The 14317-nt window shown below is 54.5% G+C and overlaps 1 protein-coding gene across 1 annotated transcript in view; it reads left to right on the plus strand.

Annotated features, from left to right (window-relative positions):
- The first annotated feature begins 6114 nt into the window (after window positions 1–6114).
- LOC147710000 (class I histocompatibility antigen, Gogo-OKO alpha chain-like) overlaps window positions 6115–14317 on the plus strand; it is a 341396-nt gene continuing 333193 nt past the window's right edge. The window contains exon 1 of the mRNA XM_086920677.1: window positions 6115–6288. Within this exon, the coding sequence (XP_086776803.1) occupies window positions 6225–6288 (64 nt within the window). The 5' untranslated portion in view covers window positions 6115–6224. The remainder of the gene's footprint in view (window positions 6289–14317) is intronic.

Genomic DNA, 14317 nt, shown 5'->3' on the forward strand with positions numbered 1-14317 from the left:
AGGGTGGGAGAAGAAGACAATGCAATATATACTGTTGTAACAAAGTAATGCAAATCAATTGTCAGTAATACAATGTATAATCTATGGGTGGGATAATCCTCGCCTCCTAGTCCTTAATAGAATTGAAAATTCTTGTCACGAATGTTTGCAAATTTTGAATTCTATTGCAGGACAGGAGGCTCCGATTATGCTTGTTCAAAGCTCATCCAACACCACAGACGCAACCGTAGGCACAGGTTTAAAGTAAAAAGTCTTAAACACTGAATCTGTTGACCAATCAGCAGCTTTCATAAGGTCCCCTAAAGTGACCCCCAGTGAAAAGGCCTTAGAGGCCATGGCACCACGAGCAGAATGAGCTCCAAAAACAGAAACATCAATCCCTGCCTCTCCCATAAGCCACCGTACCCAGCGAGCCAACGTAGCTGTAGTAACAGGGCGGAAAGGCTTCAGCAATGCAATTAACAGTTGACCCTGCATATCAGAACGAATAAGAGAAGTACTCACCTCATAAGCTTTCAGGCATTGGACCACACAAAGGTTGGGACGCGCCGGAAAAGAAGGGTAAGAGACAATCTCAGTATCAGTCTTGGTGCGCCGGGAAAGGCGAAAAGTAACCCCTTCAGGAGTAAAACTCCGACCAGCAAGATCCAATGCGTGAACGTCAGAAATCCGTTTGCAAGAAAGCAAACATAACAACATGGTAAGCTTGGCCGAAAGTTGTTTGCGTGAAAGCAAGGAATTAACCGGCCAGGCCTCCAAAAATCGCAAAACAACCGAAACGTCCCATAAGGCCACATATTTGGGACGCGGAGGGACAGCCATACGAACGCCCTTAAGAACTTTGGACACTAAAGGATGTTCTCCTACGGGCTTACCGTCAATCGGAACGTGACCTGCCGAAATAGCAGACCGGAAATTATTGATAGTACGGTACGCTAGACCAGAAGCCGAATACAGTGAGGCCAGAAAATTGACAATTAAAGAAACATCTGCTGATGTTGGATCAGCTTGCCGTTGAGCACACCAGTCACTCCAACGGTTCCAGGAACCTCTGTAACGCTTGTGGGTATTTGGTGCCCAGGCGTTGCTGAGGAGTCTGGTAGCGTCCGAAGAAAGGCCTGACACAGCCCACCGTTCCCCGAAATTCGCCACGCCAGGAGAAGGAGAGAGCCTGACTGAACTAGGGGATGCGGATTCTGAAGCGGATCTAACAGGAGATTCCGCTTCTGAGGCAGAAGAAACGGCAATGCGCAAGTCATTTCCAATAGAACAGGGAACCAAGGCTGAGCTCGCCACAGAGGAGTGATCAGAATCAGCTCCGCCTGAAAACGTTTCACATATGCCAGAACCCTGGGGATCATCATAAAGGGGGGAAACGCATAACACAGGGAGGTCGGCCACGGTTGAAGGAACGCATCCGTTGCCAGGGCCTCCGGGTCCGGTCTCCAGCTGAAGAACCGGGGAAGTTGTGCATTGAGCCGGGACGCAAAGAGGTCGATCTGACAAGGGCCCCAGGTCCGTAGAAGTTGTCGAAACACCCGCGGATGGAGTCTCCAGTCGCTGAAATCCCTCAGGTACCTGGAATTCCAATCCGCCACCACATTGCGACAACCCGGAAGGTATTCCGCAATAACTGTGATCCCGTTGTGCAGACAGTAATGCCAAAACTCTTTGGCTATTTCCGCTAACAACCTCGAGCGAGTCCCTCCGAGCTTGTTGATATAACGGACCGCTGATACATTGTCCATTCGGAGAAGTATACAGCAGCGGGACTGAAGTGGAGACAGACATTTGATCGCGAACGATCCCGCCAGCAACTCCAGACAATTGATGTGGAGACGGCGTTCCTGGGGGGACCAACGCCCCCCAGTCGTGACCGGACCGCAGCGGGCTCCCCAGCCCCATTGACTGGCATCCGACTCGATCACAATCTCCAGAGAGGATCCGAAGAGGGCCCTGCCGATCCAGGCCTCCATGTGATTCAACCACCACGTCATCTCCAACTTCGCCTCCTCCGATAGAGGGATGCAATCGGAATAGCGAAGGCCTCTCTGAAGATGCTGGATCTTCAAACGCTGCAACGCACGGTAATGCAGTGGGGCCGGAAATATCGCCTGTAGAGAAGACGCTAAAAGCCCTACAACTCGAGCTAATGATCTCAACGACACCGTCGGACTCGAGACAACAGACTTCAATTCCCGTTTGATGTAACGAACTTTCTGACGAGGTAGCAGAAGTTGACAAGAAAGGGAATTGATTTGAAACCCCAAGAAATCTATTACCTGAGTAGGTTGAAGTACAGACTTGGGAACATTCACCAAAAACCCCAGAGACTGGAGCAGGTCTACAGTCCACGTCAGGTGAGACATAAGTTTTATCGGACAATCCGCTAACAGGAGGATGTCGTCCAAATAAATGATCAAGCGAACTCCCCGACTGCGGAGAGATTCCACGACCGGACGTAACAGTTTCGTGAAGCACCATGGTGCTGACGAAAGGCCGAATGGAAGAACCTGATATTGATACCACATCCCCAGCCACTGGAATTGAAGAAAGCGGCAATGGGGCGGAAAAATCGGAACCGAGAGGTATGCATCCTTGAGGTCTAGACGGACCATCCAATCCCGTTCCCTCAGGAGATCCCTCAACAGATGGATCCCCTCCATCTTGAAGTGGCGGTAAACTACTCCCGCATTGAAGTCCTTCAGATTGAGGACCAACCTCGATCCCCCTCCCTTCTTCTCCACAAGGAAGATTGAGCTGACAAAGCCCTGAGGGTGGCGCACCGTCGGTACAATCGCCCCTTTGGCTTCCAGAGACCTGAGTTCCTCTGTGATGAACTCTTGGCTTTGGTTTGAGAAATGGAGAGGAAAAGGAAGACGGGACTGACGCACAGGATGATAAAATTCCAGTTTGAAGCCCTGAACCGTCTCCAGCACCCATGCATCGCTGGAGATTGATCGCCAGTTCTCTAGGAAAAGGCGAATCCTGCCCCCCAGAACAACACTGCATGCAGGAAGAATGCTCACCTGAAGTGGCGGAATCGTGGTAGCCGCCGGAGGATCCACCAGCACGTCCTTTTTTGAACTGGCCACGTCCTTTTCTTGAGGGGTAGAAGTTTGAACGAGGGGTATAACCCGAGTCCTGTTGACCTCCTCTCTGAGATTGGTAACCCTTCTGGGAGGACTGTTGCTGACCTCGGCCGGAAGAACGTCCTCTACTTCTACCGGCCCTGTTGAAAACCGGACGAAGGGTCCGGCGGAGAGACGCCTGAGCCTTGTCCAGACCGCTGAATGTATTGACAAAGTTGGTTAGCTCCTTCAAAAAAGGTTGCCCAAAAAGAAGACCCTGGGCCGCAGGACCCGACTCAGAAGTAGCTAATTCTTGCAATTTAGGATCCAGCTTCAGCAAAATGGATCTGCGCCTCTCAGCAGAGAGCGCACAGTTGGCATTACCCAACTGGCAAATGGCGCGTTGAGCCCAATTAATCAGTTCATCTGGATCCACCATCCGGTTAGTACTTTTAGCCAGGAAACCAAGGTCCAACATTTTGGTGAGGGGACCCAGGAGATCTAACACCTTGTCCTGGCAAGCCCGCCAGGACCTATCTAGACCCTTTTTGGGGTCTTTCGCAAACTTGCGGAGGTACGTAGTCATAGTTGGATCAATCTCAGGAGTCTCCGCCAGATGATCAGCCAAGTCTGGCTGCGGACATTCAGATCGGAGACGGGCACGTACCTCCTTTTCAAAGGGTTGGCGAATGTGCTGCTGGACGTACTCCGTCACAGCCTGGGAAGGAAGCCAAGCCGTGGACTGGGGATGAATAATGTCCTCCGGCTCGAAGGTCAGGACTGGAGGATGCGAAGACGCATCAACAAAATGCTCCTTGCATCTCTTTTTCTTGGGCGGGGGAGGAGCGGGGTCCGAGGAAGACGATGACTGCAGGTCATCGCTCTCACCTTCTTCAACAACAACGTCTGACTTGGCAGAGGCTAAGGACAGCGCCAATTTTTTGAAGACAGAAGAATGTGGATTGGCAGGAGAAGACGACGACTTCTTAGCCGCAGGGACCCAACCCTGCTGTTCAGCATACTTAGTCAAGTGCCTTTTGAGAGGCGTAATAGCACGCACTAGTGCTCTATTCATTGAGTGTTGGACTCCCCGGTCCAAAGCATCCACCAAATGTTGCTCCATGGAGTCCGGAGCCTCCTCATCATACTCTTCTTCATCCTCATAAAAATATTCACTCATGATTCACAATAGATGTGAAAAGATATGCCCACAAATGAGGAATGCAAATATAAACAAGCCAAAGGCTCAATGAAGGGGGGTGAAAAACCCTCACAGCAAGCCAAAGCTGTAGAGACTACAGGTGAAAATATATATAGAGAGTGGAGGGAAGGCTTACTGTCACCAAAAACGCCACCCTAGGCAAAGCCTATGCAAAATTTTACAACCAGCGTCCTTTTTTAGACACTGGCGTCGACAGGGTCAATCCTGGAGGCTTGTGGGCGTGTACGCCGCAGGGGACGACCTTCTGAGAAGCTCCGGTGAGGCAACAACACGGAGCGCCGGAAACACCAAAACGCGCATGCGCGTTAAACCGGCCGCCTGAACAGGAAGGAGAGGAGCTCGCGCGAACAGCGCGAGGCAGCCCCTGACCCCTATAAACCACTCCACAAGTAATGAAAGAACCCAGGCACAAAGCGCCCGACTTCAGGGTGGAGATGCCTCGCACCCAACCGCGCCGCCACCGAAAACACAACGCGAATGGAATGGCGAAGACAAGCGCAAGCAGCGCGATACGCGCGGAAAACAAAGCGGCAGATATGAGAAACAGGCGCCGCTTAAGCAATACAAAGTGCAAGGCAAATAACAACAATAAGGTAAGAAGCACTTAACTGGCTGCGGAGCAGCAAAGAAAGAGGAAGTGGGATTGTCTGTACACCTACTTATACTAACAAGACTCTATGGTTATTACCCAAGTGTTTCTGGGTAATGTGGTTTTTTACTTGGCTGCTGAGCATTTCAATAAAGAAATGAGACTAAGCATAATCGGAGCCTCCTGTCCTGCAATAGAATTTTGATCTACGCATAATTGTAGGTTGCGTCGATTCAGTAGAGAAGTCAGTCTCTACCTGTTGAGTGATGGCGCGCTGCTGTTCTGCCTTCTGATTGGTGGGTTTTCTCTCAGCCTTGGAGTTGGGGTCGGGCTGGGCTCAGATCTGGTTCAGTTCTCATCAAAGGCCCCCACTTCTTCCCTCCCCCACTGGACCAAAGCCTTTGTTTCTGGGAAATCAGCTTATCTCCTGTCATCGAGGCGCTATCCGTCCGCTGGAGGCGCTAGAGCACCGCAGGTGAAGCGCAACCATTCACCTCAACCGAGCTGTCACCAGAGCAGCGGGGGGGGGGGGGGGTTCAACTGAGTCATCTTGACACCCACCGGCTTCTAAGCAATAGGGCGGAGGGACGAGGAGGCGAAAAATAATTTTTTTGCAGTTTTATTTAATGCGAAACCGACCCAAAGGAGCGCTTGACAAGATCACAAGTCACGTTCATATCATGGACACGGGGAGGTGAAGTGATCTGTCCAGAATCACAGGGTGCGGAGCTGTTGCTTGATGACTTGAACCCGGTTCCACAGTCCAAAGTCGGCAGCTCTGTAATGACCCATCCTCTCCCTGCCAATACCCTCGAGGGCTCCGAGGCACTTTAGAGTCGAGGCGCAGGCCCCGCCCATCACAATAAGCGAAACGAAGGGAGCAAAAAGAAAGAAATACAGAGAGGAGGTAAAAACTGGAGGGAGGAATAACAAATGGGCAGGGTAAAGTGTGTGTGTGTGGGGGGGGGGGGGGGTAACTATCACTGTGCAGACTCTTCACTGTGGTCTGCTGTTAGGATCGCAAGGGGGCTTCTAAGCACTGTGAAAAAAGTTCAGACGGGGACTCAAAAGAAGGAAAGAAAACGAAACTTCGGTCTCTTTACTTTCACTTTCACTTTTCCTTGCTCCATCTAGCTCCTCGCTGCGAGGCTCTGCCTGGAGAGTGATGACGCGCTGCTGTTCTTCCTTCTGATTGGTGGGTTCCGCTCTCTCTCCGAGCCTGGGGGGGGGGGGGGGGGGGGGGGGGGGATGAGCTCAGATCTTGTGAAGTTCTCACCGGAGCTCGTTCTCACTTCCACGCTGTGGTTATTGCCCCCTCGGTGACGTCACTGCTACCTCCATCATGAGCTGGGGTGCCCCCATTCTTCTGCTCTTGGGGGGACTCTGGCTTCAGCCGGCCCGGGCAGGTGAGTGAACTGGGAGAGGGTGGGTGAGGGGAGTGTATTGTGTTAATGAGAGTTTTCTGCTGTACTGGGATCCCTGTAACACAAGGGCTGCGTGTGACATGTGACATCTGTGCAACATGGGATAGAGGACTGTGTTAGGGATCACTGTAACACAGGGTGAGGGCTGTGTGTGGGGATCTGTGTAACACAGGGTGAGGGCTGTGTGTGGGGATCAGTGTAACACAGGGTGAGGGCTGTGTGTGGGGATCAGTGTAACACAGGGTGAGGGCTGTGTGTGGGGATCAGTGTAACACAGGGTGAGGGCTGTGTGTGGGGATCAGTGTAACACAGGGTGAGGGCTGTGTGTGGGGATCTGTGTAACACAGGGTGAGGGCTGTGTGTGGGGATCAGTGTAACACAGGGTGAGGGCTGTGTGTGGGGATCAGTGTAACACAGGGTGAGGGCTGTGTGTGGGGATCAGTGTAACACAGGGTGAGGGCTGTGTGTGGGCATCAGTGTAACACAGGGTGAGGGCTGTGTGTGGGCATCAGTGTAACACAGGGTGAGGGCTGTGTGTGGGGATCAGTGTAAACACAGGGTGAGGGCTGTGTGTGGGCATCAGTGTAACACAGGGTGAGGGCTGTGTGTGGGGATCTGTGTAACACGGGGTGAGAGCTGTGTGTGGGGATCAGTGTAACACAGGTGAGGGCTGTGTGTGGGGATCAGTGTAACACGGGGTGAGAGCTGTGTGTGGGGATCAGTGTAAGGGGGTGAGGGTTGTGTGTGGGGATCAGTGTAACACAGGTGAGGGCTGTGTGTGGGGATCAGTGTAACACAGGGAGAGGGCTGTGTGTGGGGATCAGTGTAACACAGGTGAGGGCTGTGTGTGGGGATCAGTGTAACACAGGGTGAGAGCTGTGTGTGGGGATCAGTGTAACACAGGTGAGGGCTGTGTGTGGGGATCAGTGAACACAGGCTGAGGGCTGTGTGTGGGGATCAGTGTAACATAGGGTGAGGGCTGTGTGTGGGGATCAGTGTAACACAGGGTGAGGGCTGTGTGTGGGGATCAGTGTAACACGGGGTGAGAGCTGTGTGTGGGGATCAGTGTAACACAGGTGAGGGCTGTGTGTGGGGATCAGTGTAACACGGGGTGAGGGCTGTGTGTGGGGATCAGTGTAACACGGGGTGAGGGCTGTGTGTGGGGATCAGTGTAACACAGGGTGAGGGCTGTGTGTGGGGATCAGTTTAACACAGGGTGAGAGCTGTGTGTGGGGATCAGTGTAACACAGGTGAGGGCTGTGTGTGGGGATCAGTGAACACAGGCTGAGGGCTGTGTGTGGGGATCAGTGTAACACAGGGTGAGGGCTGTGTGTGGGGATCAGTGTAACACGAGATCAGGGCTGTGTGTGGGGATCAGTGTAACACAGGGTGAGGGCTGTGTGTGGGGATCAGTGTAACATAGGGTGAGGGCTGTGTGTGGGGATCAGTGTAACACAGGGTGAGGGCTGTGTGTGGGGATCAGTGAAACACAGGGTGAGGGCTGTGTGTGGGGATCAGTGTAACACAGGGTGTGGGCTGTGTGTGGGGATCAGTGTAACATAGGGTGAGGGCTGTGTGTGGGGATCAGTGTAACACAGGGTGAGGGCTGTGTGTGGGCATCAGTGTAACATGGGGTGGGGCGGTGTGTGGGGATCAGTGTAACACAGGGTGAGGGCTGTGTGTGGGCATCAGTGTAACACAGGGTGAGGGCTGTGTGTGGGGATCAGTGTTACACAGGGTGAGGGCTGTGTGTGGGCATCAGTGTAACACAGGGTGAGGGCTGTGTGTGGGGATCAGTGTAACACTGGGTGAGAGCTGTGTGTGGGGATCAGTGTAACACAGGTGAGGGCTGTGTGTGGGGATCAGTGTAACACGGGGTGAGGGCTGTGTGTGGGGATCAGTGTAACGGGGTGAGGGCTGTGTGTGGGGATCAGTGTAACACGGGGTGAGGGCTGTGTGTGGGGATCAGTGTAACACGGGGTGAGGGCTGTGTGTGGGGATCAGTGTAACACAGGGTGAGGGCTGTGTGTGGGGATCAGTGTAACACAGGGTGAGAGCTGTGTGTGGGGATCAGTGTAACACAGGTGAGGGCTGTGTGTGGGGATCAGTGAACACAGGCTGAGGGCTGTGTGTGGGGATCAGTGTAACAAAGGGTGAGGGCTGTGTGTGGGGATCAGTGTAACACAGGGTGAGTGCTGTGTGTGGGGATCAGTGTAACACACAGTGAGGGCTGTGTGTGGGCATCAGTGTAACACAGGGTGAGAGCTGTGTGTGGGGATCAGTGTAACACAGGTGAGGGCTGTGTGTGGGGATCAGTGTAACACGGGGTGAGAGCTGTGTGTGGGGATCAGTGTAACACAGGTGAGGGCTGTGTGTGGGGATCAGTGTAACACGGGGTGAGGGCTGTGTGTGGGGATCAGTGTAAGGGGGTGAGGGTTGTGTGTGGGGATCAGTGTAACACAGGTGAGGGCTGTGTGTGGGGATCAGTGTAACACGGGGTGAGGGCTGTGTGTGGGGATCAGTGTAACATAGGGTGAGGGCTGTGTGTGGGGATCAGTGTAACACAGGTGAGGGCTGTGTGTGGGGATCAGTGTAACACGGGGTGAGGGCTGTGTGTGGGGATCAGTGTAACACGGGGTGAGGGCAGTGTGTGGGGATCAGTGTAACCCGGGGTGAGGGCTGTGTGTGGGGATCAGTGTAACAAGGGGAGAGGGCTGTGTGTGGGGATCAGTGTAACAGGGTGGGGGCTGTGTGTGGGGATCAGTGTAACACGGGGTGAGGGCTGTGTGTGGGGATCAGTGTAACACGGGTGAGGGCTGTGTGTGGGGATCAGTGTAACACAGGGTGAGAGCTGTGTGTGGGGATCAGTGTAAGGGGGTGAGGGCTGTGTGTGGGGATCAGTGTAACACAGGTGAGGGCTGTGTTTGGGGATCAGTGTAACACAGGGTGAGGGCTGTGTGTGGGGATCAGTGTAACACAGGGTGAGAGCTGTGTGTGGGGATCAGTGTAAGGGGGTGAGGGTTGTGTGTGGGGATCAGTGTAACACAGGTGAGGGCTGTGTGTGGGGATCAGTGTAACACGGGGTGAGGGCTGTGTGTGGGAATCAGTGTAACATAGGGTGAGGGCTGTGTATGGGGATCAGTGTAACACAGGTGAGGGCTGTGTGTGGGGATCAGTGTAACACGGGGTGAGGGCTGTGTGTGGGGATCAATGTAACACGGGGTGAGGGCTGTGTGTGGGGATCAGTGTAACACGGGGTGAGGGCTGTGTGTGGGGATCAGTGTAACACAGGTGAGGGCTGTGTGTGGGGTTCAGTGTAACACAGGGCGAGGGCTGTGTATGGGGATCAGTGTAACACAGGGTGAGAGCTGTGTGTGGGGATCAGTGTAAGGGGGTGAGGGTTGTGTGTGGGGATCAGTGTAACACAGGTGAGGGCTGTGTGTGGGGATCAGTGTAACACAGGGTGAGGGCTGTGTGTGGGGATCAGTGTAACACAGGTGAGGGCTGTGTGTGGGGATCAGTGTAACACAGGGTGAGAGCTGTGTGTGGGGATCAGTGTAACACGGGGTGAGGGCTGTGTGTGGGGATCAGTGTAACACGGGGTGAGGGCTGTGTGTGGGGATCAGTGTAACACGGAGTGAGGGCTGTGTGTGGGGATCAGTGTAACACAGGTGAGGGCTGTGTGTGGGGATCAGTGTAACACAGGGTGAGAGCTGTGTGTGGGGATCAGTGTAAGGGGGTGAGGGTTGTGTGTGGGGATCAGTGTAACACAGGGTGAGGGCTGTGTGTGGGGATCAGTGTAACACAGGGTGAGGGCTGTGTGTGGGGATCAGTGTAACATAGGGTGAGGGCTGTGTGTGGGGATCAGTGTAACACAGGGTGAGGGCTGTGTGTGGGCATCAGTGTAACACAGGGTGAGGGCTGTGTGTGGGCATCAGTGTAACACAGGGTGAGGGCTGTGTGTGGGGATCAGTGTAAACACAGGGTGAGGGCTGTGTGTGGGCATCAGTGTAACACAGGGTGAGGGCTGTGTGTGGGGATCTGTGTAACACGGGGTGAGAGCTGTGTGTGGGGATCAGTGTTACACGGGGTGAGGGCTGTGTGTGGGGAATCAGTGTAACACAGGGTGAGGGCTGTGTGTGGGGATCAGTGTAACACAGGGTGAGGGCTGTGTGTGGGGATCAGTGTAACACGGGGTGAGAGCTGTGTGTGGGGATCAGTGTAAGGGGGTGAGGGTTGTGTGTGGGGATCAGTGTAACACAGGTGAGGGCTGTGTGTGGGGATCAGTGTAACACAGGGTGAGGGCTGTGTGTGGGGATCAGTGTAACACAGGTGAGGGCTGTGTGTGGGGATCAGTGTAACACAGGGTGAGAGCTGTGTGTGGGGATCAGTGTAACACAGGTGAGGGCTGTGTGTGGGGATCAGTGAACACAGGCTGAGGGCTGTGTGTGGGGATCAGTGTAACACAGGGTGAGGGCTGTGTGTGGGGATCAGCGTAACACGAGATCAGGGCTGTGTGTGGGGATCAGTGTAACACAGGGTGAGGGCTGTGTGTGGGGATCAGTGTAACATAGGGTGAGGGCTGTGTGTGGGGATCAGTGTAACACAGGGTGAGGGCTGTGTGTGGGGATCAGTGTAACACGGGGTGAGAGCTGTGTGTGGGGATCAGTGTAACACAGGTGAGGGCTGTGTGTGGGGATCAGTGTAACACGGGGTGAGGGCTGTGTGTGGGGATCAGTGTAACACGGGGTGAGGGCTGTGTGTGGGGATCAGTGTAACACAGGGTGAGGGCTGTGTGTGGGGATCAGTTTAACACTGGGTGAGAGCTGTGTGTGGGGATCAGTGTAACACAGGTGAGGGCTGTGTGTGGGGATCAGTGAACACAGGCTGAGGGCTGTGTGTGGGGATCAGTGTAACACAGGGTGAGGGCTGTGTGTGGGGATCAGTGTAACACGAGATCAGGGCTGTGTGTGGGGATCAGTGTAACACAGGGTGAGGGCTGTGTGTGGGGATCAGTGTAACATAGGGTGAGGGCTGTGTGTGGGGATCAGTGTAACACAGGGTGAGGGCTGTGTGTGGGGATCAGTGAAACACAAGTTGAGGGCTGTGTGTGGGGATCAGTGTAACACAGGGTGTGGGCTGTGTGTGGGGATCAGTGTAACATAGGGTGAGGGCTGTGTGTGGGGATCAGTGTAACACAGGGTGAGGGCTGTGTGTGGGCATCAGTGTAACATGGGGTGGGGCGGTGTGTGGGGATCAGTGTAACACAGGGTGAGGGCTGTGTGTGGGCATCAGTGTAACACAGGGTGAGGGCTGTGTGTGGGGATCAGTGTTACACAGGGTGAGGGCTGTGTGTGGGCATCAGTGTAACACAGGGTGAGGGCTGTGTGTGGGGATCAGTGTAACACGGGGTGAGAGCTGTGTGTGGGGATCAGTGTAACACAGGTGAGGGCTGTGTGTGGGGATCAGTGTAACACGGGGTGAGGGCTGTGTGTGGGGATCAGTGTAACGGGGTGAGGGCTGTGTGTGGGGATCAGTGTAACACGGGGTGAGGGCTGTGTGTGGGGATCAGTGTAACACGGGGTGAGGGCTGTGTGTGGGGAATCAGTGTAACACAGGGTGAGGGCTGTGTGTGGGGATCAGTGTAACACAGGGTGAGAGCTGTGTGTGGGGATCAGTGTAACACAGGTGAGGGCTGTGTGTGGGGATCAGTGAACACAGGCTGAGGGCTGTGTGTGGGCATCAGTGTAACAAAGGGTGAGGGCTGTGTGTGGGGATCAGTGTAACACAGGGTGAGTGCTGTGTGTGGGGATCAGTGTAACACACAGTGAGGGCTGTGTGTGGGCATCAGTGTAACACAGGGTGAGAGCTGTGTGTGGGGATCAGTGTAACACAGGTGAGGGCTGTGTGTGGGGATCAGTGTAACACGGGGTGAGAGCTGTGTGTGGGGATCAGTGTAACACAGGTGAGGGCTGTGTGTGGGGATCAGTGTAACACGGGGTGAGGGCTGTGTGTGGGGATCAGTGTAAGGGGGTGAGGGTTGTGTGTGGGGATCAGTGTAACACAGGTGAGGGCTGTGTGTGGGGATCAGTGTAACACGGGGTGAGGGCTGTGTGTGGGGATCAGTGTAACCCGGGGTGAGGGCTGTGTGTGGGGATCAGTGTAACACGGGGAGAGGGCTGTGTGTGGGGATCAGTGTAACAGGGTGGGGGCTGTGTGTGGGGATCAGTGTAACACGGGGTGAGGGCTGTGTGTGGGGATCAGTGTAACATGGGTGAGGGCTGTGTGTGGGGATCAGTGTAACACAGGGTGAGAGCTGTGTGTGGGGATCAGTGTAAGGGGGTGAGGGCTGTGTGTGGGGATCAGTGTAACACAGGTGAGGGCTGTGTGTGGGGATCAGTGTAACACAGGGTGAGAGCTGTGTGTGGGGATCAGTGTAAGGGGGTGAGGGTTGTGTGTGGGGATCAGTGTAACACAGGTGAGGGCTGTGTGTGGGGATCAGTGTAACACGGGGTGAGGGCTGTGTGTGGGAATCAGTGTAACATAGGGTGAGGGCTGTGTATGGGGATCAGTGTAACACAGGTGAGGGCTGTGTGTGGGGATCAGTGTAACACGGGGTGAGGGCTGTGTGTGGGGATCAATGTAACACGGGGTGAGGGCTGTGTGTGGGGATCAGTGTAACACGGGGTGAGGGCTGTGTGTGGGGATCAGTGTAACACAGGTGAGGGCTGTGTGTGGGGTTCAGTGTAACACAGGGTGAGGGCTGTGTGTGGGGATCAGTGTAACACAGGGTGAGAGCTGTGTGTGGGGATCAGTGTAAGGGGGTGAGGGTTGTGTGTGGGGATCAGTGTAACACAGGTGAGGGCTGTGTGTGGGGATCAGTGTAACACAGGGTGCGGGCTGTGTGTGGGGATCAGTGTAACACAGGGTGAGGGCTGTGTGTGGGGATCAGTGTAACACAGGTGAGGGCTGTGTGTGGGGATCAGTGTAACACAGGGTGAGAGCTGTGTGTGGGGATCAGTGTAACACGGGGTGAGGGCTGTGTGTGGGGATCAGTGTAACACGGGGTGAGGGCTGTGTGTGGGGATCAGTGTAACACGGAGTGAGGGCTGTGTGTGGGGATCAGTGTAACACAGGTGAGGGCTGTGTGTGGGGATCAGTGTAACACAGGGTGAGAGCTGTGTGTGGGGATCAGTGTAAGGGGGTGAGGGTTGTGTGTGGGGATCAGTGTAACACAGTTGAGGGCTGTGTGTGGGGATCAGTGTAACACGGGGTGAGGGCTGTGTGTGGGGATCAGTGTAACATAGGGTGAGGGCTGTGTGTGGGGATCAGTGTAACACAGGGTGAGGGCTGTGTGTGGGGATCAGTGTAACACAGGTGAGGGCTGTGTGTGGGGATCAGTGTAACACGGGGTGAGGGCTGTGTGTGGGGATCAGTGTAACCCGGGGTGAGGGCTGTGTGTGGGGATCAGTGTAACACGGGGAGAGGGCTGTGTGTGGGGATCAGTGTGACAGGGTGGGGGCTGTGTGTGGGGATCAGTGTAACACGGGGTGAGGGTTGTGTGTGGGGATAAGTGTAACACAGGTGAGGGCTGTGTGTGGGGATCAGTGTAACACAGGGTGAGGGCTGTGTGTGGGGATCAGTGTAACACAGGGTGAGAGCTGTGTGTGGGGATCAGTGTAAGGGGGTGAGGGTTGTATGTGGGGATCAGTGTAACACAGGTGAGGGCTGTGTGTGGGGATCAGTGTAACACAGGATGAGGGCTGTGTGTGGGGATCAGTGTAACACAGGGTGAGAGCTGTGTGTGGGGATCAGTGTAAGGGGGTGAGGGTTGTGTGTGGGGATCAGTGTAACACAGGTGAGGGCTGTGTGTGGGGATCAGTGTAACATGGGGTGAGGGCTGTGTGTGGGGATCAGTGTAACATAGGGTGAGGGCTGTGTATGGGGATCAGTGTAACACAGGTGAGGGCTGTGTGTGGGGATCAGTGTAACACGGGGTGAGGGCTGTGTG

The sequence above is a fragment of the Lissotriton vulgaris genome, chromosome 5, assembly GCF_964263255.1.
Source record: "Lissotriton vulgaris chromosome 5, aLisVul1.2, whole genome shotgun sequence".
In the NCBI taxonomy this organism is placed as follows: domain Eukaryota; kingdom Metazoa; phylum Chordata; class Amphibia; order Caudata; family Salamandridae; genus Lissotriton; species Lissotriton vulgaris.